Below are 25,746 nucleotides of genomic sequence, written 5' to 3' on the forward strand. Positions count from 1 at the left end.
CTGTTTTCTTCCCTCAAAGTTTAAGCTATTGAAAGGTTTTTTTGTATGCACAGACTGTGGTTTTAAAAAAGTATCAATTTTTTTCTTCAAAATCTATTCCTCCCCATTCCCTCTTCACTAGTAATTTTTGTAACAGTATGCAAAATGGTTTTGTACCAAAGGCCTTATAAAGAGCCTTCAGTCCCTACTAATCTCATGCCACCTACATTTGATCTAATTTGCTATTATCTATTTACTATCATCCCGTGTTTCTCCGCAGGGATTGGTTCTGGGTCTGGTTCTGTTCAATATCTTTATCAGTGATTTAGATAATGGCTTAGAGAATACACTTATAAAGTTTGTGGACGATATCAAGCTGGGAGGGGTTGCAAGTGCTTTGGAGGATAGGATTAAAATTCAAAATGATCTGGAGAAATGGTCTGAAGTAAATATGATGAAATTCAATAAGGACAAATGCAAAGTACGCCACTTAGGAAAGAACAATCAGTTGCACGCATACAAAATGGGAAATGACTGCCTAGGAAGGAGTACAGCGGAAAGGGATCTCAGGGTCATAGTGGATCACAAGCTAAATATGTGTCAACAGAGTAACACTGTTGCAAAAAAAAGCAAACATCATTCTATTAGCAGAAATATTGTAAGCAAGACACAAGAAATAATTCTTCCACTCTATTCTGCGCTGATTAGGCCTCAAGTGGAGTACTGTGTCCAGTTCTGGGTGCCACATATCAAGAAAGATGTGGACAAATTGGAGAAAGTCCAGAGAAGAGCATCAAAAATGATTCAAGTCTAGAAAACATGACTTATGAGGGAAGCCTGAAAAAATTGGGTTTGTTTAGTTTGGAGAAGAGAAGACTGAGAGGGGACATGCTAACAGTTTTCAAGTACATAAAAGGTTGTTACGAGGAGGGAGAAGAATTGTTCTTCTTAACCTCTGAGGGTAGGACAAGAAGCAATGGGCTTAAATTGCAGCAAGGGAGGTTTAGGTTGGACATTAGGGAAAACTTCCTAACTGTCAGGGTGGTTAAGCACTGGAATAAATTGCCCAGGGAGGTTGTGGAATCTCCATCATTGTCTAACCAGCTATTAAAAATCTCCAAACACCTGTCAGGGATGATTTAGATAATCCTTAGTCCTGCCATGAGTGCAGGGGACTGGACTAGATGACCTCTCGAGGTCCCTTCCAGTCCTATGATCCCTCCTTAAAGCCTGTTGGTTCCAGGGATATTTGCTACTGTTTCTCCCCAGTTTCATTATAGTCTTCTCTTTCTTGAGCTGGCATTCTGTGTCTTTTCATGGATTTGAAATCTTTAGGAGAGGGATTGTGTTTTTATTTGTTTGTAAAGCTCCATATAAATTTATGTTGCTATGTTAGTGATTATCCATATATAATTCTGCTTATTTTGTTTTGAGGAAGTGGCAAATTTGATTTTAATTTCAGGAATCACTATTAGGGGAAGTAGTGTGTATAGTGTGTGACGGGGTAAGGCCAGATGGCTATGGAAGAGTAGTGAGAGATAGATATATTAGCTCCAGGCTAAACAAATCCCTGGTACCAGGATAAGTGAAATGGCAGCTGCTCCAGGTCAATTAAGACACCTGGGGCCAATTAAGAACTTTCCAGAAGGCAGGGATTGGCCTGAGTGGGGGGAGCCCTGGGACTAAACCCCCTAACCCCCGGGATAGGGGAGTGATTAAAAGCAATTATAGGTGTTATGCAAGTGGGGAGTGGGGACACATAGCAGCACAGTGTCCCAGCACCGAGGAGCCTATGCAGTGTAACTTGGGGGATTGGGAGGTCCCATGCTCCCTTATCCACCTAGCGGGGGTCGCATTAGCCCCGCATAATTACACCAGGCCAGTAAGGATAAATGGAGCAGAGACTACAGCGCTTGCAGACGCTGGGAGTGCTATCACCCTCATATTGGGTAAGCCGGTAAAAAATAATCAGCTGTTACAAGCCAAACGCGTAGCAGTGACGTGCGTGCATGGGGCCGTGAGCCATTACCCCACCATCCCAGTGGAGATAGAGGAAACCCCATTGAGGTGACCGTGGACGTAGTTCCTAAACTCCCATATCCTGTAGTCATTGGGAGGGATTATCCAGGGTTCGATAATTTACTACCCCGAAGAGGCTGGAGGGAGGCGGGGACCCTGAGGATAGCGACTCATCACTGTGGGAATGTCAACCCCCGATGTTCGCTGAGATTTCTCAGGATCTGTTCTCAGCCCCCCGAAAGACCCGGAAGACAAAAAAGGAGAGGAAGGCCTTAGGAATCCGGATCCTGACCCAGGGCCAGAAGACCTCCCTAGTAGGCAGATGGACGCGAGCAGCCAACAGAGAAACTTCCACCACAGAAGGTGAGCCAGAAGCTACCCCCAGCCATGACAGCGGCGAGCTGTTGGAAGAAGCAGAAGCCAGCCCCTGGGAGCTTGGGCAGGTTAGTCCTGGGAGAGAGACTTTTGGGCGGGACCAGGCGGAGGACCCCAGATATGATAATGCCAGGAAAGACGTGGCAGAGATCGATGGGATACCATGGATGGGAAGGTCCGGCGTCCCGGACCTTACTTTAAAGTGAAGAAAGATCTCCTGTACCGCGTGGTGCAAATGCAGGAGCAAGAGATACAACAACTTCTGGTGCCACGAAAACATCAAAAAGCCATATTGAGTCTCGCCCACAGTCACCTGTTTGGAGGACACCTAGGGGTAGAGAAAATCCAGGCACAGATCCTGCGGAGGTTCTTCTGGCCAGGAGTATATGAAGATGTCCGGCGATACTGACCCTCTTGTCCCGAGTGTCCGTTATCTAGCCCTCGCCCGCACTTGCGGGCTCCTTTGGTACCTCTTCCAATAATAGAGGTTCCTTTTGAATGGATAGCCATGGATCTAGTAAGGCCCCTAGAGAAGACAGCTCGGGGCCACCAACATGTACTTGTTGTACTGGACTATGCAACCCAGTATCTAGAAGCTGTTCCCCTACGCAACACAGCTTCCAAGACAATAGCTAAGGAGCTAGTACAGATCTTTGCCCCGGTTGGGCTACCCAAGGAGATATTGACTGATCAAGGGACACCTTTCATGTCCAAGTTGATGAAAGATCTCTGTTCATTGCTCCATGTACAAGCCCTACGGACCTCTGTGTACCACCCGCAAACAGATGGCCTTGTGGAAAGGTTCAATAGGACCCTCAAGGCCATGATCAGGAAAGTGGTGAGCCGGGATGGGAAAGATTGGGACACCCTATTGCCTTACTTCATGTTCGCCATCCGGGAGGTTCTGCAAGCCTCCACGGGTTTCTCTCCATTCGAACTGCTATATGGGCACCACCCTCGGGGCATATTGGATATAGCCAGAGATGCCTGGGAAGAGGAGCCAAATCCCGGAAGGAACATAGTTGAGCATGTACTGCAGATGAGAGATCGGATAGCCCGAGTTACTCCCATTGTACAGGAACACTTGGAAAGACTACAGGAGACCCAATGAACCCATTATAACCACCAAGCGAAGCTTCGACGGTTCCAACCAGGGGATCGGGTGATGGTACTGGTGCCCACAGCAGAAAGTAAACTGTTGGCCCAGTGGCAGGGACCCTACAAAATATTTGAAGCTGTGGGAGAGGTGAACTATAAGGTGCGGCAGCCAGGCCGCCAGAAATCGGAGCAAATTTACCACATCTATCTTCTAAAACCTTGGCACAATCGAGAGACATGCTTAGTCGTGCAGGAGACCCTTCCCCAGGAGGAGAACTTACACGAGCAAGTGAGGATATCATCTGACTTGACACCAATCCAAAAGATCGAGGCAGCCGACATGATTAATCGCAACCGAGATGTGTTCTCTACAAAACCAGGGCGGAAGACTGAGACCTATCACCATATCTGCATGATCCCCAAGCCAAGGTAACACTGAGACCCTACCGAATCCCAGCAGCCAAAAGAGAGGAAATCAAGGCCAAAGTAAAGAAAATGTTAGAATTAGGGGTTATTGAAGAATCTTGCAGTCAGTGGTCCAGTCCAATTGTTCTAGTGCCTAAACCTGACAGTACCATGAGATTCTGTAATGACTTTTGCCGACTGAATGAAATATCCCAGTTTGATGCATACCCCATACCAGGTTGACTGACTGGGTAGTGCTCGATTCTTGACTACACTGGATCTGACAAAAGGGTACTGGCAGATTCCTCTGACCAAAGAAGCTAAAGAAAAGACAGCATTCTCCACCCCGGATGGGCTATTCCAGTACACCATCCTCCCTTTTGGGCTACATGGGGCCCCAGCCACATTCCAGCATCTCATGGATAAGCTGCTGTGCCCCCATACTAGTTATGCAACTGCATACCTAGATGATGTCAGCATCCATATGTCAGACTGGGGAACCCACTTGGAGAAAGTTGAGGCAGTACTGCATACCTTAAGGCGGGCTGGCCTCACTGCTAATCCTGCTAAATGCACCATAGGGCTAGCAGAGGCTAGGTACCTGGGATATTTTGTGGGAAGGGGCATAGTGAAGCCCCAAACGAATAAGCTAGAGGCAATTCAAAACTGGCCCCGGCCGACCTGAAAGAAGCAGGTCCGGGCATTCCTAGGCGTGGTAGGCTACTACTGATGGTTTATTCCCCACTTCGCCACTAGGGCAAGTCCCCTAATGGATCTGGTGAAGGCCCGAGGTCCAGACATGGTAAAGTGGACTGACGCAGCAGAGGGGGCATTTACAGACCTTCGGACCGCCCTCTGTAATAACCCCATACTCATAGCCCTGGACTTTAACAGGGAATTTGTTTTACAGACGCTTCCAAGGTGGGGTTGGGGACAGTTCTATCACAAATGATGGGACAAGAGGAACACCCAATCCTCTACCTAAGCAGAAAGCTTCTCCCAAGAGAACAGAAATATGCAGTAGTCGAGATAGAATGCCTTGCTGTCAAATGGGCTATGGAGACACTGTGTTATTACCTCTTAGGCTGGCGATTTACTCTTGTGAAGGACCATGCACCCGTCCAGTGGATGCAGCGGAATAAGGAAAAGAATGCAAGGGTCACCAGGTGGTTCTTATCCCTCCACCATTCCAGTTCCGCATACGGCACAGGGCTGGATGCCACCATGGCAATGCTGATGGTCTGTCACGAGCATACTGCCTGGCGTCCCAAGTTGCTCAACTCTATGGTGTTGAGTGGGGGGAGGGGGCTGGCTATGTGACGGGGCAAGGCCAGATGGCTATAGAAAAGTAGTGGGAGATGGATATATTAACTCCAGACTAAACAAATCCCTGGTACCAGGATAAGTGAAATGGCAGCTGCTCCAGGTCAATTAAGACCCCTGGGGCCAATTAAGAACTTTCCAGGAGGCAGGGAGAAGGCTAGGTTGATTGGGACACCTGAAGCCAATCAGGGGCTGGCTGAAACTAGTTAAAAGCCTCCCAGTCAGTCAGCTGGATGTGCATGTCAGGAGCTGTGGGAAGAAGTTGTGCTGTTGGAGAGGCTGAGTAGTACACACCATATCAGGTACAAGGAAGGAGGCCCTGAGGTAAGGGTGAAGGGGAGCTTGAGGAAATGAGGGCTGCTGTGAGGGAAGCAGCCCAGGGAATTGTACAGGTCATGTTTCTAAAAGGTCAGCTACAATAGCTGATACTATTAGTGTCCCTGTGCTGGAGCCCGGAGTAGAGGGTGGGTCCGGGCTTCCCCTCTCCCCCCACCTTTGCCCCGATTAATCACTGAGACTGGGAGACAACAGAGACTGTGCAAGGAAAGATAACTTCTCATAACCTCCCTCGCTGTCTTATGATGAAAATGGCTCAGTAGACTGTGACCCTTGTCTCTAGAGAAAGAAGGGTTACGTGGAGGGTCACAGTGAGCCTCTGAGGCTAGCGAAAATCCGCCAGGAAATGCGGGATCCACGGAGGCAAGGACAGAGCTTTGTCACAAGTGGCACAATAGCTGAGCAGACATTTTTATATACTATATAGTGGTCTGCTTATTGTAAGCATTTCCCAATTGTTTTGGAAAGCAGGAATATGTCACATTACAATAATTCAGATCTCCTGGAGTCTTGCAGTAGATATTTTCTTCAATATTCTTTGCTTATCCATTGACGTATTTTATAGTGCCTATCACTATATGTCATTATATGTTACTATTTATAAAGATCACACAAAATCCAATCTCAAATCCATTTTTCTGAGAAACAACTGAGCTCATGTCGCTCTGGTCATTATTTCTAGACACATCAGTAATAGCAACCAGCGAGACTCTAAAAATAATACAGGCACGCTGATTCATGAACAATCTGAAGCCAAATCTCCCTAGTATCAGCTCAGAAGACTTCTCACCTGCATATGCAGCCAAACATGATGTTCCCTTCCAAAGTGCAGTCTCTTCTGGCTGGGGGGGTTGGACTAGATGACCTCCTGAGGTCCCTTCCAATCCTGATATTGTATGATTCTAGTCTCTGTCATACACGGTCCATGGCTATGCTCAGCACCTTAACCACCTTGTGTCTTGCACAGACTTGAATCCCACAGATGAGAGAAGCAGATTTCTCCTGGCAGTATGAAGTCGATCCCCACACATGATAGAGACAAGTGACAGTCATTAGCAAAGAACATTTGAAATAAACCATTGAGGCTTCTCTGTATGTTTCCCAACCCCACAAGTTCTGACAATGCAGTCAAACCTATGCAGTTGAGGAGCTGACCTCCATTCCTCTACCTTCTCCTTCACCCTTGACTCCTTTGCTCCTCTTTCCTATCGTAAGGGCCACTCTGCCAATCCCAACTCCGATTCACCTCAAATATCCATTTCCTTCGCTCCTGCTCTTGCACAGTGATGTGTCTGGAAGAAATCTCATGACCATGCTGACTTCCTCCACTACAAACTTGTTCTCTCTTCCTTTTGATTTTACCATCTTTAAAGCCAAGTCACACTGCTTCTCACTCTCTTTGAATTCCATGCCTGTAATCCCAACCAGTTTTTAACCACCTTTGACTCTTTCCTCAAACCCACTCTCCTACCCCCAGTTTTGTCTCTCAACAGGATCTTGCTGATCTCTGCAAATTGAAATATGACAAGATCCTCCCAGATCTGGGAAATCTGTCCGTACAACTTATGAATTCTGGCTGATGTTATAAAGTTATGAAACTTGTTTTATCATGGAATGCCTCTTTGTGGATGTGGAATCCATTATCTGCTGACAAGGCTGTAAGCACATCTCTCCTGTAACAAATACAAACGAGCATTGTTAACTTTGACTGGTGAGGAACCTGAGGCAAGGAAATGCATGTAAATCTTTTTCACGCTTTCTCTCTTCCCCTGCTGTCATAGGCACAGAAGTTGCTCATCTGGGCTCCTGCTAGCCCTTCCATTTGCTCTAATGACCCCATGCCATCTCATCTCCCTCACCCCACTTTTATCCCCTCCTTACCCTCTCTTCTTCCTCTGATTCTTACCTTTTCAATACAAACATGCTTTAATCTCTCACATAGTAACAACAACAAAAATCCTTGACCCCACTTGTCTCCATCTACTGCAGCAGCTCCCTTCTCCCTTTCATCTCTGCGTTCATTGTGCACACTACCAACATGGTCTGGTGATCCTCTCCTCCAGTTCCATCTTAGACTCATTCCTATCCAGCTTCTGCCCTTTGCACTCCACTGAAACTGCTCTCACTAGTCTCTGACATTTTTCTGTTAGCCAGCTTTGACACGTCAATCACATTCTTTTTCTTTTCAGAGTAGCAGCCGTGTTAGTCTGTATTCGCAAAAAGAAAAGGAGTACTTGTGGCACCTTAGAGACTAACAAATTTATTAGAGCATAAGCTTTCGTGAGCTACAGCTCACTTCATCGGATGCATTTGGTGGAAAAAACAGAGGAGAGATTTATATACACACACACACACAGAGAACATGAAACAATGGGTTTATCATACACACTGTAAGGAGAGTGATCACTTAAGATAAGCCATCACCAGCAGCAGGGAGGGGAAAGGAGGAAAACCTTTCATGGTGACAAGCAAGGTAGGCTAATTCCAGCAGTTAACAAGAATATCAGAGGAACAGTGGGGGGTGGGGTGGGAGGGAGAAATACCATGGGGAAATGCATCCGATGAAGTGAGCTGTAGCTCACGAAAGCTTATGCTCTAATAAATTTGTTAGTCTCTAAGGTGCCACAAGTACTCCTTTTCTTTTTGCGAATACAGACTAACACAGCTGCTACTCTGAAACATGGGGAAATAGTTTTAGTTTGTGTAATGACTCATCCATTCCCAGTCTCTATTCAAGCCTAAGTTAATTGTATCCAGTTTGCAAATTAATTCCAATTCAGCAGTCTCTCGTGGGAGTCTGTTTTTGAAGCTTTTTTGTTGAAGGATAGCCACTCTTAGATCTGTGATTGAGTGACCAGAGAGATTGAAGTGTTCTCCAACTGGTTTTTGAATGTTATAATTCTTGACGTCTGATTTGTGTCCATTCATTCTTTTACATAGAGACTGTCCAGTTTGGCCAATGTACATGGCAGAGGGGCATTGCTGGCACATGATGGCATATATCACATTGGTAGATGCGCAGGTGAACGAGCCTCTGATAGTGTGGCTGATGTGATTAGGCCCTATGATGGTATCCCCTGAATAGATATGTGGACAGAGTTGGCAACGGGCTTTGTTGCAAGGATAGGTTCCTGGGTTAGTGGTTCTGTTGTGTGGTGTGTGGTTGCTGGTGAGTATTTGCTTCAGATTGGGGGGCTGTCTGTAAGCAAGGACTGGTCTGTCTCCCAAGATCTGTGAGAGTGATGGGTCGTCCTTCAGGATAGGTTGTAGATCCTTGATGATGCGTTGGAGAGGTTTTAGTTGGGGGCTGAAGGTGATGGCTAGTGGCGTTCTGTTGTTTTCTTTGTTGGGCCTGTCCTGTAGTAGGTGACTTCTGGGTACTCTTCTGGCTCTGTCAATCTGTTTCTTCACTTCAGCAGGTGGGTATTGTAGTTGTAGGAATGCATGATAGAGATCTTGTAGGTGTTTGTCTCTGTCTGAGGGGTTGGAGCAAATGCGGTTATATCGTAGCGCTTGGCTGTAGACAATGGATCGAGTGGTATGATCTGGATGAAAGCTAGAGGCATGTAGGTAGGAATAGCGGTCAGTAGGTTTCCGATATAGGGTGGTGTTTATGTGACCATCGCTTATTAGCACCGTAGTGTCCAGGAAGTGGATCTCTTGTGTGGACTGGTCCAGGCTGAGGTTGATGGTGGGATGGAAATTGTTGAAATCATGGTGGAATTCCTCAAGAGCTGTTTTTCCATGGGTCCAGATGATGAAGATGTCATCAATGTAGCGCAAGTAGAGTAGGGGCATTAGGAGACGAGAGCTGAGGAAGCGTTGTTCTAAGTCAGCCATAAAAATGTTGGCATACTGTGGGGCCATGCGGGTACCCATCGCAGTGCCGCTGATTTGAAGGTATACATTGTCGCCAAATGTGAAATAGTTATGGGTCAGGACAAAGTCACAAAGTTCAGCCACCAGGTTAGCCGTGACAGTATCGGGGATACTGTTCCTGACGGCTTGTAGTCCATCTTTGTGTGGAATGTTGGTGTAGAGGCTTCTACATCCATAGTGGCTAGGATGGTGTTTTTAGGAAGATCACCAATGGACTGTAGTTTCCTCAGGAAGTCAGTGGTGTCTCGAAGATAGCTGGGAGTGCTGGTAACGAAGGGCCTGAGGAGGGAGTCTACATAGCCAGACAATCCTGCTGTCAGGGTGCCAATGCCTGAGATGATGGGGCGTCCAGGATTTCCAGGTTTATGGATCTTGGGTAGCAGATAGAATACCCCAGGTCGGGGCTCCAGGGGTGTGTCTGTGTGGATTTGTTCTTGTGCTTTTTCAGGAAGTTTCTTGAGCAAATGCTGTAGTTTCTTTTGGTAACTCTCAGTGGGATCAGAGGGTAATGGCTTGTAGAAAGTGGTGTTGGAGAGCTGCCTAGTAGCCTCTTGTTCATACTCCGACCTATTCATGATGACGACAGCACCTCCTTTGTCAGCCTTTTTGATTATGATGTCAGAGTTGTTTCTGAGGCTGTGGATGGCACTGTGTTCTGCATGGCTGAGGTTATGGGGTAAGCGATGCTGCTTTTCCACAATTTCAGCTCGTGCACTCCCAGCTATCTTCGAGACACCATCATAGGGCCTAATCACATCAGCCACACTATCAGAGGCTCGTTCACATGCGCATCTACCAATGTGATATATGCCATCATGTGCCAGCAATGCCCCTCTGCCATGTACATTGGCCAAACTGGATAGTCTCTACGTAAAAGAATGAATGGACACAAATCAGACGTCAAGAATTATGACATTCAAAAACCAGTTGGAGAACACTTCAATCTCTCTGGTCACTCGATCACAGACCTAAGAGTGGCTATCCTTCAACAAAAAAGCTTCAAAAACAGACTCCAACGAGAGACTGCTGAATTGGAATTAATTTGCAAACTGGATACAATTAACTTAGGCTTGAATAGAGACTGGGAATGGATGAGTCATTACACAAAGTAAAACTATTTCTCCATGGTATTTCTCCCTCCCACCCCACCCCCCACTGTTCCTCTGATATTCTTGTTAACTGCTGGAATTAGCCTACCTTGCTTGTCACCATGAAAGGTTTTCCTCCTTTTCCCCCCCCTGCTGCTGGTGATGGCTTATCTTAAGTGATCACTCTCCTTACAGTGTGTATGATAAACCCATTGTTTCATGTTCTCTGTGTGTGTGTGTATATAAATCTCTCCTCTGTTTTTTCCACCAAATGCATCCGATGAAGTGAGCTGTAGCTCACGAAAGCTTATGCTCTAATAAATTCATTCTTTTTCTTGGAATTTTGTCCTACCTCATCTTTGAGATTCAGTCCTCTTCAAATTCTCCTACCTCTCTAATCATTCCTTCAATATGTCATTTGGCCAGTCCTCCTCATCCATCTCAAACCTTTTGTGGGAATTCCCCACACAATTCTGTTCTTGGTCCTCTTCTCCCGCTACACATTATCTCTGGGCAATCCATCCACAACTAATGGTCTCTGGTGCTGATGACTTTCAGATCTGCCTCTTCACACCAGAACAATTTCCTGTCCAAACTAAAATCTCTGCCTGCCTTTCAGACCCCCACCTTCCGAATGCCCAGCTATCAGCTTCAGGTCAGCTGGCCAAAACAGAGGTCTTAATTTCTACATACACCCTTTCCTTTTTGCGAAAAGAAAAGGAGTACTTGTGGCACCTTAGAGACTAACAAATTTATTTGAGCATAAGCTTTCGTGAGCTACAGCTCAATGCATCCGATGAAGTACAAGTACTCCTTTTCTTTTTGTGAATACAGACTGACACGGCTGCTACTCTGAAACCTTTCCTTTTTGACTCACTGTAGGTAATGTGATATTCCTCCTTGTCACTCAGTCTCATAACGTTGGCATCATCTTCAACATGGAACCCACTTTAGATCCTCACATTCAGTCCATCTCCAAATCTTTCTATTCTTGCTGCAGAATATTTCTAAGAAAACAGCCTTTCCTCTCCATCCACACAGCTGAAACTCTTTTCCAACCTCTGTTCACCTCATGTTTCAACTACTGTGTAACATCCTCTTCTCTGGTTTGACAAATGCAGTCTTACCCCATAGGTACTCATTCAGAATCCTGCTGCAAAACTAAACTTTCCTGGCTCATGGCTGACCACATCACATCCCTCTTTACATCCCTCCATTCTCCGTTACATCAAACACAAACTGTTTTATCTTCCCATGCAAGGCCCACCGCAGCATTTCTACCCTACCTATCATTTCTCATATGCTTCTGAGAAGTCAATTCCTACCTCTGATCAACCCAGAATGCAAGCCTCCATCACCCCCTTCCACTTGTTTGAAAATTTAACAGCTGTGTTCATGCTTTCTCCTATGTTGTCCTTTTTGCATGGGAATTATTCCTTGTAAGGTTCTGCAAACTACCTTACTATCCTCCTTCAAATATCTTCTTAAAACACTTCCTTTGCAGCGAAGCCTATAAAGAAAAAATATGTAGTGAGTGAGCTGCGACCAGCACCTATCTACAATGTGTAGGAAAATTGCAGCATTATCATGGGGGACTTCAATTTGGGTGCCATAAGCGGGAGGTCTCATGCTGCTGGTACTAAAACATCCTTGGAATTTTTAAACATAATTGATGACTGTTTCCAAATTCAAAAAGTGTTACTGCCAACACTGGGGAATTTTGTCTATATTAGAACTTCTCCTAACACATAAAGAGGAACTGATCACAGAACTAAAAATTAATGGTAGCTTAGGTACAAGTGATCATGACTTGACCACATTTAGAGTATGTAAGCAGAATAAAGTCGAGATGAGTAATATATGTATATACACTCGAGGCTTTAGTAGGGCCAATTCCCCCAAACTGGAAACCAATTATGAGCAAAATCAACTGGTAGGAAGAATTCAGTCAGAAAAATGTGACTGATATTTGGGAATCATTTCAGAACACTTTATGAGGTGCCCTAGAAGACACAATTGAGAGAGAAGGGTGTGCTGGATAAAAAAAAAAACAAAACCCAACCTGATTTAGAGGAGAAGTGAAGGCAGCTGTAGGAGCACTGGGGAAGTCCCAGAAGACTGGAAGAAAGCTAATGTTATGCCAATTTTTTAAAAAGGGTAAATGGGATTATCCAGGTTATTATAGGCCTGTCAGCCTAACATTGATCCCAAGCGAGACAATGAAGCAGCTGATATGGGTCTCAATAAAGAACTAAAGGAGGGTAATTTATGCAAATGAACATGGGTTTGTGGAAAATAGATCCTGTCTAACTTGATATCTTTTTTAAGAGATTACAAGTTTGACTGATAAAGATAACATTGCTGATGTAATATGTTTAGACTTCTCTAAGGCATTTGACTTGGCCCTGCATGACATTTTTATTAAAAAACTAAATATAAAATTAATATGGTACGACTTAAATGAATTAAAGACTGGCTAACTGATAGGTCTCAATGCAATTGTAAATGGGGAATCATCATCAAATGAGTGTGTTTCTAGTGGGTGATTGGTTCTTAACCCTATACTATTTAACGTCTTTATCAATGACCTGGAACTTAACACAAAATCATCACTGATAAAGTTTGTAGATGAGACAAATACTGATTTGGGAGGGACCATAAACAATGAAGAGGACAGGTCACTGAGTCAGAGTGATCTGGATCATTTGATAAATTGGGTGCAGGCAAACAATATGCATTTTATATGGCTAAATGTAAATGTATACACCTAGGAACAAAGAATGCAGGTCGTATTTACGGGATGAGAGACTCTAACCTGAAATCAGTGACACTGATAAGGATTTGGGGGTCATGGTGGATAATCAGCTGAACACGAACTCCCAGTGTAATGTGGTGGCCAGAAGAGCTAATGCGTTCCTGGAATATGTAAACAGGAGAATCTCGAGTAGGAGTAGAGAGGTTACTTTATTTGACACTAGTGCGACCACTGCTGGAACACTGTGTCGAGTTCTAGTGTCCACAATTCAAGAAGGATGTTGATAAATTGGAGAGAGTTCAGAGAAGATCCATGAAAACTAGTAGAGGATTAAAAAATCCGCCTTATAGTGATAGACTCAAGAAGCTTGATCTAGTTAACTTAATAAAGCGATGGTTAAGGGGTGACTTGATTACAGTTTAGAAGTAATGTGGAACAAAATATTTAATAATGGACTCTTCAATCTAGTAGAGAAGAGTATAAGATGATCCAATGGCTGAAAGTTTGAAGTTTTATTTGTACAGTACCTAGCACAATGAGGCGCACTCCTATGAATGAGGCCATAGGCACTACTGCACTTCAAATAGCAATAATCACATAATGGATGTGGTCCTCCTCAGAAGAAAAGGAGACACTTACTGGACCTAAGAGCAGCAAGCTGGGATTCCTCAGGTTTGGTATCTAGCTCCAGAGAGAACCACCTTCTGGTCCATTAATTCTACAGCAGTGCATTTTCATAACTACATAACTGGCGGGAGGAGGCAGAAGTTCAAAGCTCTATTTTGTAGATGACACCGATTCACATCCTGGGCAGAGACTGATCCTTCATCTAAAAAGAAAACTAATCACAGTGGAATTGTCCCGTAAGCAGGAGGTGTTCTCCCAGGTGACACAAATGCGGCAGCTTTCAGTGTAAGCATGTTATGGACTTGTTCTCCCACAGTCACTGCTCTCTTTCCTTCTGATTTGAGAGAGTGCTCTTTCGTAGTAATCGTCACAAATGCCAGAATCCCACCAAATTCAACTGATTATCTTCACTTCTTTAAGTTGGATAGAGCTGCTGTGCACTAACAGATGCTGTATCCATTCTGGAAGTAGCAGCATTTCAGGTTTTCACAGATTCCAAGGCTAGAAAGAACCATTGTGATTTTTCTAGTCTGACCTCCAGAGAAGATCCCCAAAATAAATTCCTAGAGCAGATCTTCAAGTCAAACATCCAATCTTGATTTTAAAATTGCCAATGATGGATGTGGCATGTATTGATCTTGCATGTAATGGGAGAAATTTGAGATAGAAAGACAAGACACTAGATGAAAGAAGGATAAATTTATAGTAATATTTTATAAATATTTAGTTAGAATTGATACTTTTCCTGGGAAAAATCCTTGTATGTGGGGAAGGGTACCAGTTTACTCTCTGGTATCATGGGCAGAAGAGCAGCAGCACTGGCAATAGGACATTCTGCTCAGGCTGTGAATAAAGAGGCAGGCTTTTCATGGCTGCTTCTCCTGTGTGCTGCCACTCATGTAAATCTATTTCAGTCATTAACTATAAATAAGGTTGGTATCTTTCCTAGATATTGCAGGATTGTTCTCATTTTACTAGGGGGACTTTGCAAGTAGGTTTAACTACCCTTTTCAAAGTTCAAATGGCCAGTGTATTTTCTGAGCGAGGTCAAAGAGGATGAAACAATTTCCTACCCAAAAGGTATTTTTGATTCAGTCATCCTGCTGAGAATGATAAAATTCAAGAGTGTACCAGACTCTAACACTGTTATAATGGCAAATATTCAAGATGAAGTGGGTGATGGTTTGTTAAACCCTTATGGTGTCTCTCACAATAAAGAAAGTTCATTAATCTGTAAATTAGGTCCTTCCCTCCTTTGCTATTAGCATCAGGTAGCAGTTCAGGAAATACCAGCTGTGCAGTGTCAATGCACGCATTACTAAAGAAGCTGTTTAACCCGTCTGTTTAGCCTAGCATCTTTATACAGTCAACCACTCAGGCTTTATGTATTGGTTCTATCTTGTTTGGATTTTAATACATGGAACAGCTAAAATGTGACCTATAATTCTCCACACATTAAAAGTTACTTTCAGATAGCACTTACATAGTTTCCACTTCATCAGAATAATTTGAAATGTTTTTCTAGCAATCATCTTGATGTTTTCAGAAATCACAAATTGACTTTCACACACGAAGGCATATTAGAGCCAAAGCTGCAGTATATTTTGAGATTTAAAACTGTCATTTTTACTAGCCATTCTAATGTTGATAAATATCATAGGGTGGTTCAGTCATTTGGGCCTTAATGTGCCAGCTGGATTTTCTCCTCTCGTTGTCAGGATTCCTCTTACAGTGTTTTCCTCTCCAGTGTCATGTAAAAATGAAAACTTACTAGTTATAAGAATTTTAAGGAGACTTAAGAGTGCAAGGAAACTGTCAGAAAGGAGGTCAGCGAGAGAGGTGGAGAGGCAGCTGGGATGTTTGAGGTTTTAGTCAGAATTTATTTTAAGGATACACTTATGGATTATAAGAAGTTAATAAATTATGGACACTTAAATGGTTAATCAATTTGAGTCTAGCAGTCAATAAGTTACTTATAACCTTCTGTAACACCTTCTTCTGATGTGCCTATAAGCATCTAACACACACAACTCATGTAATATCCTTATAACATCTATTAATCATTTATTAACCCTTTATAAACTATAAATGTACCCTTAATATAAAGCATGACGATTTTTTTTCTGTAGCTGCTGTAGATGAGAGTTAAAAATAGACTTTCAGTTAAATGTGCTAGGATCTAGTCCTGAGCATGGGTCTTACTTTTCACCCCATAGAGGCTAAAAAAAATCCCCAATAGTTGTCTTTCAGTAGCTCAGTTACCATTGTCTTACGCTTAGCTATTGCCTCAATTTTCTCTTTTGCTCTCCTCAATTTGAAAAATTGAACTAGTCTTAAACTGTGCTCAACATCATTATTTTCAGAGTTCTCAGAGTGGGCAGCATTGGTGGGTCAGGTACCGGTGCTAAACATACAGTCTAGCCTTATTTTTTCAATAGCGCTCAAAATGCACTGTGGCTTTTACTGCAGAAGGAATATCACTCCTGTGCTCCTCTTTAAGAGATGTAGGTAGGTGGAGAAAAGATGGAGAAGAGGTGCTGTTCAGGGTGGCAGGAGCGGCAAAAAAAAGACCTAAACCAGCAGTGGCCAGATTGTGTTGCAGGACAGAAGAGGCTGGTGCTAGACGAACAGAGATAGAAGGGAGTGGAGTCGACAGAGCTAAGGCCAGAAGGAAGCTGGAGTAAGTCACACAGGGAGAGTTAGTTGGTTTGTATTGTTTTTGAAATAGGGGCATTTTGAAATTGTTGAATGATCTTAGTTCACAATGAGGAGTGGAATACAGAACATGGCCACGTGTGTGTAAAGCAAACCAGCAGCATTTGTTGAAGTGCAGAGAGCAGTGACTCTGTGAGCATACACATGACTGACACATGTTAATAATGCTGGAGAATACAGTCCATTAGTTCAGTGTTTGTGGTGTTGCTTGTGATCAGGTGGAAGAAACGGGGATGTTGGCAGAAAGCAGACCTCTCCAAATAACAGTATAATGCTGTTAACTATTTCAGACTATTTTACTCTGAGTAAACCCAAGAGATCTTGCTTTCAGTTTGGTCCTGCAGCTTTGCCATTAAATGACATCCTTTAGTGTACCAAGTAAACACTGCATTTTACTCTTTTAGGCGTGCTGCTGAAAGATGCAGTGCAGTGGGGGGAATACGTGTTTCCTTATTGGCTTTATATCTTTCACATGTATTTGCTGCCTCCTTGTGACCGTACAAAAAGCTTATCAGTGTTGTTCCTCTGCAAAATGTAGTGTAGCATTTAAAATGTTTTTAAAAAATCACATAACTAGTCCTAATTTTGAATTTTTATTTATACTTTTTCTCTAATAGTCTTGGTTATGATATTGGCATATTGGACTGTATTAGTAGGAGCATTGCCAGCAGATCGAGGGAAGTGATTATTCCCCTCTATTCGGCACTGGTGAGGCCACACCTGGAGGATTGTGTCTAGCTTTGGTCCCCCCACTACAGAAGGGATGTGGACAAATTGGAGAGAGTCCAGCAGAGGGCAATGAAAATGATTAGGGGCTGGGACACATGATTTAAGAGGAGAGGATGAGGGAACTGGGGTTATTTAGTCTGCAGAAGAGAAGAGTGATGGGGAATTTGATAGCAGCCTTCAAACACCTGAAGGGGGGGTTCCAAAGAGGAAGGAGCTAGACTGTTCTCAGTGGTGGCAGATGACAGAACAAGAAGCAATGGACTCAAGTTGCGTGGGGAAGGTCTAGGTGGGATATTAGGAAACAGTATTTCACTAGGAGGATGGTGAAGTCCTTGAATGAGTTATCTAAGGAGCTGGTAGAATCTCCATCCTTAGAGGTTTTTAAGGCCCAGCTTGACAAAGCCTTGGCTGGGATGATTTAGTTGGTGTTGATCCTGCTTTGAGCAGGGGGTTGGACTAGATGACCTCCTGTGGTCTCTTCCAACCTAATCTTCTATGATGTCAGCAATGAAAACAAAAGAGGAGCTGTGATATAGAAAAGGGCAAAAGAGAAAACCAACATGTACAGTTCTAAAAAATGCTTCATGTCTTCTAGAGATTGTTGTTGTATGACAGTGATCATCTAATTCATTCACAATCGGGTTTTTTTTGTTTTTTTTTTTCCAACTGGACAAATGAGCTTTTAAATATGGGTTCCATTAACAACGTTTAACAGATGTGAGCAATTAAAGGAATGGCATAATCTCCTAGTCCCAACCTACATTCTTGTGAGGCTCTTGTTAGCTTCCCCAATTATGCTCTGCATTACACAGTGTTGACAGTCCTTTGCCATGTCCCTCATTTCCAAGAGAAATTTTCTGAAAAGATCAGTTAGGACTTGAAAGAAAATCCATCTGAGGGGACTGGCCTAGTCCTGACAGTCAAGAGCTGCTGAACTGTCTAAAACTCTAGATCTCTTTCCCTTGGGAAATGAGCGATATCAAGGGTCATGGCAAAATCAGGACATCTATGACGGGAGCTGTTCTCCATAAGCCAAGTGCCATACATTTGCTTTCAGCTGAAAGTTGCTGTTGGAACCAGAACTTTAGCCCAATGGCCTGCCACGTAACTACAGTTAGTATACAGACTTTGCTTTGGCCTAGACACAGTCTTGAGAGGTATCATGCAGACCTTCGGATATTATTTACTTAGTGTCTGTATTAGGTGTTGTGGACAGGAAGGTTAAAAGATATTTGACCCCCAGGACTGTAGTCTAAACAACCAGTGTACAACTGGAGGATTGGGGATAGGATGTAACAATAAGCAGCATTATAGAAGAGTGAAGATTCAGCATGTTGTCTCAGTTCCACCATTTTTGGTTGGATGCTCCTTTGTTTATTTCTCTTTGCAGGGAGTCCTAGTGTGGGTAGGCATCTGTGATAAAGTGAATGCTGTGCCCTGCAGAGAGCCTTTGGGGTTCTTTGGGAATGGCAAACTTGTTACGGAGGAAAAAGCTTACCAAACCATTCAATAAGTGTTGTAGCATTCATGATCGGGAAGCTAACTGCAGCCTCAGGACAACCTCTGGAGCTCAAAAAGATTGCTATTCCATCATTTACTTGTGCCTGTTCAAGTGTGATGTATGCAAAAATTCAGCTAGTCAAAATCTAACCTTTTTCACGGGAGAAATGCCATTTTCAGGTAATGCAGATTCTATTCTTACACTTCACTAAATATATCAGTAGATTATTTTCCCTCCTGGGCCTGAGTGTGAAGCCGCTGCCTGCTTCTCAGCCTGCCCCCGGCTTCCCGCACGAAGATTGCGGAAAGCCTGGGGTGGGGGGGCGGCGAAGCAGAGCAGGGCGGCGCGTTCAGGGGACGAGGCGGAGGCGGGTTGGGGTCGGGCCAGGGGTGAGGTAGGGAGGGAAGCTGCCGGGGGGCTCTGCACCCACCATATTTTCCCCTTAGGTGCTCCAGGGCTGGAGCACCCATTGAGTCGGCGCCTAAGGCGCCACTTTTGGCCCGTTAAATTTAGAAGCCCTTTTAGAACCGGTTGTTCCTCGCGGAACAACCAGTTCTAAAAGGGCTTCTAAATTTAACAACCGGTTCTAGAGAACCGCTGGGAACTGGCTGCAGCTCACCACTGTATGCGTGTGCATTTCTTTGTCCTGATGGCAAGAAATTAATCTAAATGACTTCCTGGTTTGGGAGTGGAGCATGTTGTTTCGTTCTGTACTTGAATGAAATAAATAATAATAAATATATCACAATTAAGCGTAGGACCAATAAGGTGCTATAAAATAAACTTCAAAAGTACTTTTATGTCTGAATTTTTCTTGTATAACTGTAGAAAAGTGACTTTCATATGATTTTGCAGAGGACCAACGTAAAATCAAAATTGAATACCTCAGATTAAATGTGAGGAAGTGTTTTTGGAATTCTGCTATATTGGAAAATGGATGTCATCTGAGATGAAAAATGCAAAACAAACGTTTGTTGTTGCAAGCCCTAACAGTTAATGTAAATTGTGCATCTTTCTCTGTTACTCCCTGTTGGGATTCAATATAGGCTAATGAAAGTAAGGTCTGATGATGTCTGTAACACTGAGATACGGACTCTTTGTTTGAAACCTAATTCCAATAATCATAGTTTAATTTGCTAAAATATTTCACTTAAAACTTGAAAAAATATTTGTTTTGTCCGATGTACATATTGAATACTAAATTATTCCTTTTTTGAGCTAACCTCTCGTTTAAAATAAATATTGCTGAAGATTGCTGTATGGCATTATCCTTATGATTCACGTTTTGTCTTCTTATTGTCTTAAACTACTAATAGAATTTCTGGATTCTAATCACAGCTCTGTTGTTTTGACTTGCTGAGTGACCGGGGGCAAGTCACTTTAACATCCTTTTTGTGTCTCCTGTTTATCTCTCTGTAAAGTGGACGTAGTACCTAATGAGACTTAATGTTTGCAAAGCACTTTGCACTGTTACAGCATTTTTCATCAGAGGACTAGCCTTTATTTTGTTATAGCTTTCAAATGCTGATATATTCTGAATGGGGACAGTAAGTATTTGTGTTTTCTCCTCTACAGTTGTTTCCTGTCTTTGCTCCTGGTAGCTGCCGTGGTTTGGAAGATTAAACAAAGTTGCTGGGCATCACGACGAAGAGAGGCAGGTCAAATGACAGTACTGAATGTTCTCTAAATGACTTTTTGCCACTTTTATGCATCTCTTACATGTACTTAGACATACACATCCAGTATTTACCTTCAGTTAAGCATATAGACTTCTGTTTGCAGAGGTATATAATAAAACACATTGATTAGCATTTTGATGAAAAGCTATCCTATGTTGCTATCCTGGTTCTGCAGTTTAAGTCATGCACTAAGTATGGCAGGTGAACATATTGTGTTCCAGAAACTCAGACTCCAGAGTTTGTAAGCACAAAAATAGTGTATAGCAGAAATATTTTTTTTTCCAGTCAGTTCAGAAATTTGAAAATCAGAAACTTGCTATTATAGCCCGTCTCCTTTGCTGGAGTGCTCAACTACAATTAGCTCCTGCCTCTAACTGCCTCTGTAGCAGAATGGCTTTAATCTCACTTTAAAGTTGTAGGCCACATCAGTGGTTTGAGGGAGAATATTGTAACTCTAAGGGGGAGGGGGAATAGCTGAGGGTTAAGGGTACACTTTTGAAAAAGGCACCCAGGCTACCATAACATTGCTCTTCCTCCCACTTTATGGGGATCCCAGCCAGGCTCCCATCTTCCCTTTCTTGCATGCAGAATATGAAATGTACATCACAGCACACTGGAAATGCACTTTTCATACACGTATGTCTGATAAACGTGTGATGACTTTTCACCATACTAACTTTTGCTGTTTTCAGTAAAGTGTTCTAATTTTGCAATCTGGGTTGCACATGTAAACATGCTACCTTTGTCTACTAACATTTGGCTAATTGGCTGCCATGTAGAATCATAAGACCCAGTCCTGTGAGCTACTCCTTCGATCAGTCAGATCTCTTTACTTTTTTAAATATATTTTTAATTTTTAAAAGTGCAAATATATAGTTATTTTCTCTCAACCTTATGTTATTCCAAAAGTATAATACTAGGAAAACAAACTATAGATATGACAATGTGGGATGCTACATGCCATATCATGTCTTTGCTTATATGATGGAGTGCCGCTATAATCGGAAAGGATGGGTCTCCACATAAAATACAGGACCTGGAGCAGGTTAGTCTGAGTTGCATTCCGAACTACTATACAAACTTCCTATGTGGCCATGTGCAGCCTCTCTGTGCTTCTGTTTCCTTGTCTTTAAATAAGAATAGTCATACTTATCTTTTGCAGGGGTGTTATGGCTAAATTCATAAATATCTATAAAGCATCTTTGAACTCAAATGGGAGGTGCTATAGGAGTGGTAGTATAATTTTGTTCTGGTGAAGCAGTGGGTGAAATGTCTGATAGGAAAGAAAGAGGATAGTAGGGTGTTAAGGAATGAGCACAGAATCATTAGTTAGAGGTTCTGAGTTCTAATCTCGTCTCTGCTGTTTGTCCTTGGTAAGTCATTTCATTTATCTGCTTAAGTTTCCATCTGCAATGGGGGGATAATGTGTAGTTACCTCATGGGTGTTCTGAGAATTAATTTTTACAGTGCTTTGAAGATCTAAAGTTCTGGATAAGTGCTTATTTTCCTGCATATCTTCAAGGATCCACATTTGGTTTAATTTCACTGTAAAGTATGTAAATAAAGTATCATTGCTAGATTTGAGAATGCCCATTCTAATTATTTGATACAATAGCCTGCTTCATGATTATTTTTCCCCTTCCTCTTCTGTCAAACGTAACATGCTGTTTCTATTACTTGAGATTTGACATTAATGATAATGTCACTTAATATTTTCAAACAAATTAACAGTACACATTAATATAATTTAAATAATTGAAACTTCACCTGCTCTCCGAAGGTAGCTAGATTTAGCACAGATCATCTTTTTTTCCCCCCACCCTTCAACTTCTTAGCAAGAAAGAAAGCTAAAGTTCAATGGAAAATTTCCTGTTGACTTCTTGAATGAAATGTTAATCAGGGTTTATAGTGAATGTAGGCTAAGAAATATACCATGTTCCACCTGGAGCAGAGACATTTAATGAGAGCTTAAATGGAAAATGTCACTGGTGTGAAGTTATCCTTTGGGAGTGGGGACATTGTTAAGTCACAAATGAAAGTGAAGCGGTATCTCAGCATTACACTAAGTTTATTATATTCTGTTTACAAATGTGATTACGGTTGATAGACAGCTTGTCAGCATTTTCTTTTTCTGAAAGGTCCCTCTCTTCTCTCTTTATTTGACTTCCCTGTATTCAGTGAAACCATAATATAGTCAAGTTATCATTTCCATACTCTTAATATTGATAACGTGCTCTTGGATCCTCAGGGGAAAGATGTTCTACTAGTTCAAAGTGTGGTTTTTATTGTAGACGGTATATACAATTGTATTGTATACAGTATGCTACAAGGAAAATGCAGTGCACTGTAGTTCATTGAAACAAATTGGGAATTTAATTCCTTATTATTGTGACCGGATGCTGGGTAACAGCAGCTTAACCAGCACTCTGGTCACAGCAACTCTAATTACTTTAGAGCTGTGTCCAATTGATGGGCTGAGGCGAATGAAGAGGCTAGTTAGGCCCTTAGAAAAATGATAAAAAAGGCACAGGAAGCAAGCGGGAAAGCAGGAAAAGAGAGGGGGAGAGAGACTGCTCTTCCCTGCTTTCTTCAGGTGCTTTGGGCTCCCTAGCTCTGTAGGTTTAATGCTGTATCGTGTATAGGGTGGTGGAAACCAATATTGTAAATAAACTGCCTGAGATGTTTTACCAGCAAAACTGTCTCTGAGCAGTTTGCAGACTTAAGCAGAGGCAGGAGTGAGCAGGGCCTGCCACAATTATGTACAGAGCTGTTCCACTGAATCAGAATTCACGAAAAATGGGCTTCATTAAAAAACATCATCAGTCTCGGTCCTTGTTGTGGCCTATATGTCTGTGCCATTGCGTTTTCCTTTTTTTCAAACAAATAGTTGTAAAACTTCGGGAAACTCATTTAAACCCAGCCTGTGGTACAATTTTCAGGCCTTCCTCGTGAAGTCACTTATCAGATATTGCATAGTAAGAGGCAGTTATCTTCAGACTGGGATTAGAACTTAGATGGAATTCCACCCCGTGATCCTGTTTCCTTTGTTGTGTAGAGTTTGTTTTTAAGTTTTAGACTTTGGGATAGCACCCCAGAACTTTTTTTGTTGGTTCCAGAGAAACAGTCATATCAGGGCTATCTTTAAAAATGAACCATTAAAATAAAGAAGTAATTAATATCAATTCAGTGTCTCTAGGTCTTTGAATGTACACAGTTTCTAATGGGTTTTCACTCAGAATGGCTGTAAGGTTGGTAGTCTGCCACCTTGTTTTAAATTTTTCTGTTCTGTCTCTAGACATGGCGGTTCTTCTGGTTTCTTGGGAGTAGAGCCACTTCTGTGAAAACATTACCCAATCATTGTGTCACAGAGTATGAAAACTTTGAGGTGGTAGGACCAGTCACTAGCCACTGCTATAAACACACCTCCCCCCTCCATCTCTTAGCCACTGCAGAGCACCATGATTCTCTGATATGTGTCAGATGAAGTGGGAAAGAAGGAATCTGAAGCAATTGTGTTCTGAAACTGTCAGATTCAGTTAGAATTTTAACAGAAATATACTATGCTACAGCCATAGTAGAGAAGAGACCTTTCTCTTATGCAGACCCATGCTCAGGGTGTTGCTAAATCTTCAATTGCCAGAAGTTGGGGCTGGATGACAAAGATGAATCATTCAAAATTGCCATTTTATTTACCCCCCTCTGAAGCATCTGGCACTGGCCACTGTCAAAAGACAGGATGCTGAGCTAGATGGACTATTGGTCCAACCCAGTATGACCATTACTATGTTCTGATTCCATTTCAGCAGCTAAATTCCATCTTGCAGTGTTTTCCCAAATAGCAAATCAGTTTCAGTCCCAGATGCCTCACAGCTGAATGACTACTTGCCTTCATACAGGATTACCTTCATACAGTCTTTAACAACAAATATTGAATTCAAGACAGAAAACACACTTCAGCATTTGGCACATCATTGGGGCGGGACACTCTAAAAGACAATGAAAGCTGAGTCCCCATCTGTGATTCAGTTCCATGCCTGTTGTATCTGGTGAAATGTGCCCAGGAGTATCTAGAGTCGGACTTCTTCTGACAGATTGTCAATACCATTTTTTTAAAAGGAAAACCTGCCATAGTCTGGCCAATTCAAGAAACCATCTTTGGCCCCATCAGACTTTGCAGTCTATGGTCCAATGTAAAATCTCCCATTTTTAGGCAAGATAATCCTAACTGCTTCCTAATTCTGCCAGTATTTTAGTCCCTTTACTGTCGGAGTTCTGGCCAGGTCATGGGACAGACAGTGCTGGTGGATGGCCACCTCCTGCCCCTGGATAAGGGAAGGACAGCCATAGTCGTCCTCTGGGATCTCTCTGCAGTATTTCATTTTGAGACCATGGCATGTTACTGTCTCCTCTGAGATGCAGCAGTGGTTGGCAGGTGAGTTCTGAAATGGGCCCAGTCTTTAATTTCAGTATGCATACAGAAACTGGACAGCTCATCTGTGGAGTCACACAAGGATGACTTTCCCCATTCTTTTTAAATGTGCACATGGACATGTATGAAATTCTAAGATACTCTGGTCTCATTACCAGCATGATGCAGATGATACCCAGCTGTACATCATTTTTACTTCCAGTGCAAATATCATCCAGACCTAACTAATATCTCTGCCTGGTCAAGGTACACATTTGGATGAAAAGCATATGGCAGAAGCTGAACCCCAAGGAGGGGGAGGAGAGGAGGAAGCTCTTTGAAGACATAGCAATGACCTCAAACAAATCAGGTGCTGCATGCTGAAAACTTGATTATTTAAGAGAAAATAAATGACTTGAATCCTTTATAAAGAAGTAATGTCAGGGTACCTAACCACCAGGCAGCTAGGAGGGACAGCACAGATTTATAGCAAAAACATTTACTCCAGGTTGTAACCAAATGCTTTTATATCACCTTCTGTTGAGAGAGCACTGTAATGCAAATTCAGAATCTGTTCCAAGATATTCTGAGACATTTGAAGATAAAGGAAAAAACTAGAAAGAATTAAAAATACGCAAGGACAGTCTGTCTCTAATCCTCTGTGACCAGCTCCATGCACCTGTCAGCACTGACTTGCATCAGCTTCATGAAGCCAAGAGGTGTCTTTGGGATGTGAAAACAGAGTGGAGAAAAAAAATTTCCTAGCAAAATAAAGGAGTTTTAAGCATTTGTCAAGAATGCAGTTCTGGTGTGACATGAAACATGTTTTG

General features: G+C 42.7%; 1 protein-coding gene across 1 annotated transcript in view; it reads left to right on the top strand.

The window, feature by feature from the left end:
• ATRN (attractin) overlaps positions 1–25,746 on the top strand; it is a 262,010-nt gene that overhangs the window by 187,545 nt on the left and 48,719 nt on the right. The window contains 1 exon segment of the mRNA XM_038398370.2: positions 20,405–20,483. Coding sequence (XP_038254298.2) covers positions 20,405–20,483 — 79 coding nt within the window.

The sequence above is a fragment of the Dermochelys coriacea genome, chromosome 4 (genome assembly GCF_009764565.3).
Source record: "Dermochelys coriacea isolate rDerCor1 chromosome 4, rDerCor1.pri.v4, whole genome shotgun sequence".
Lineage (NCBI taxonomy): Eukaryota > Metazoa > Chordata > Testudines > Dermochelyidae > Dermochelys > Dermochelys coriacea.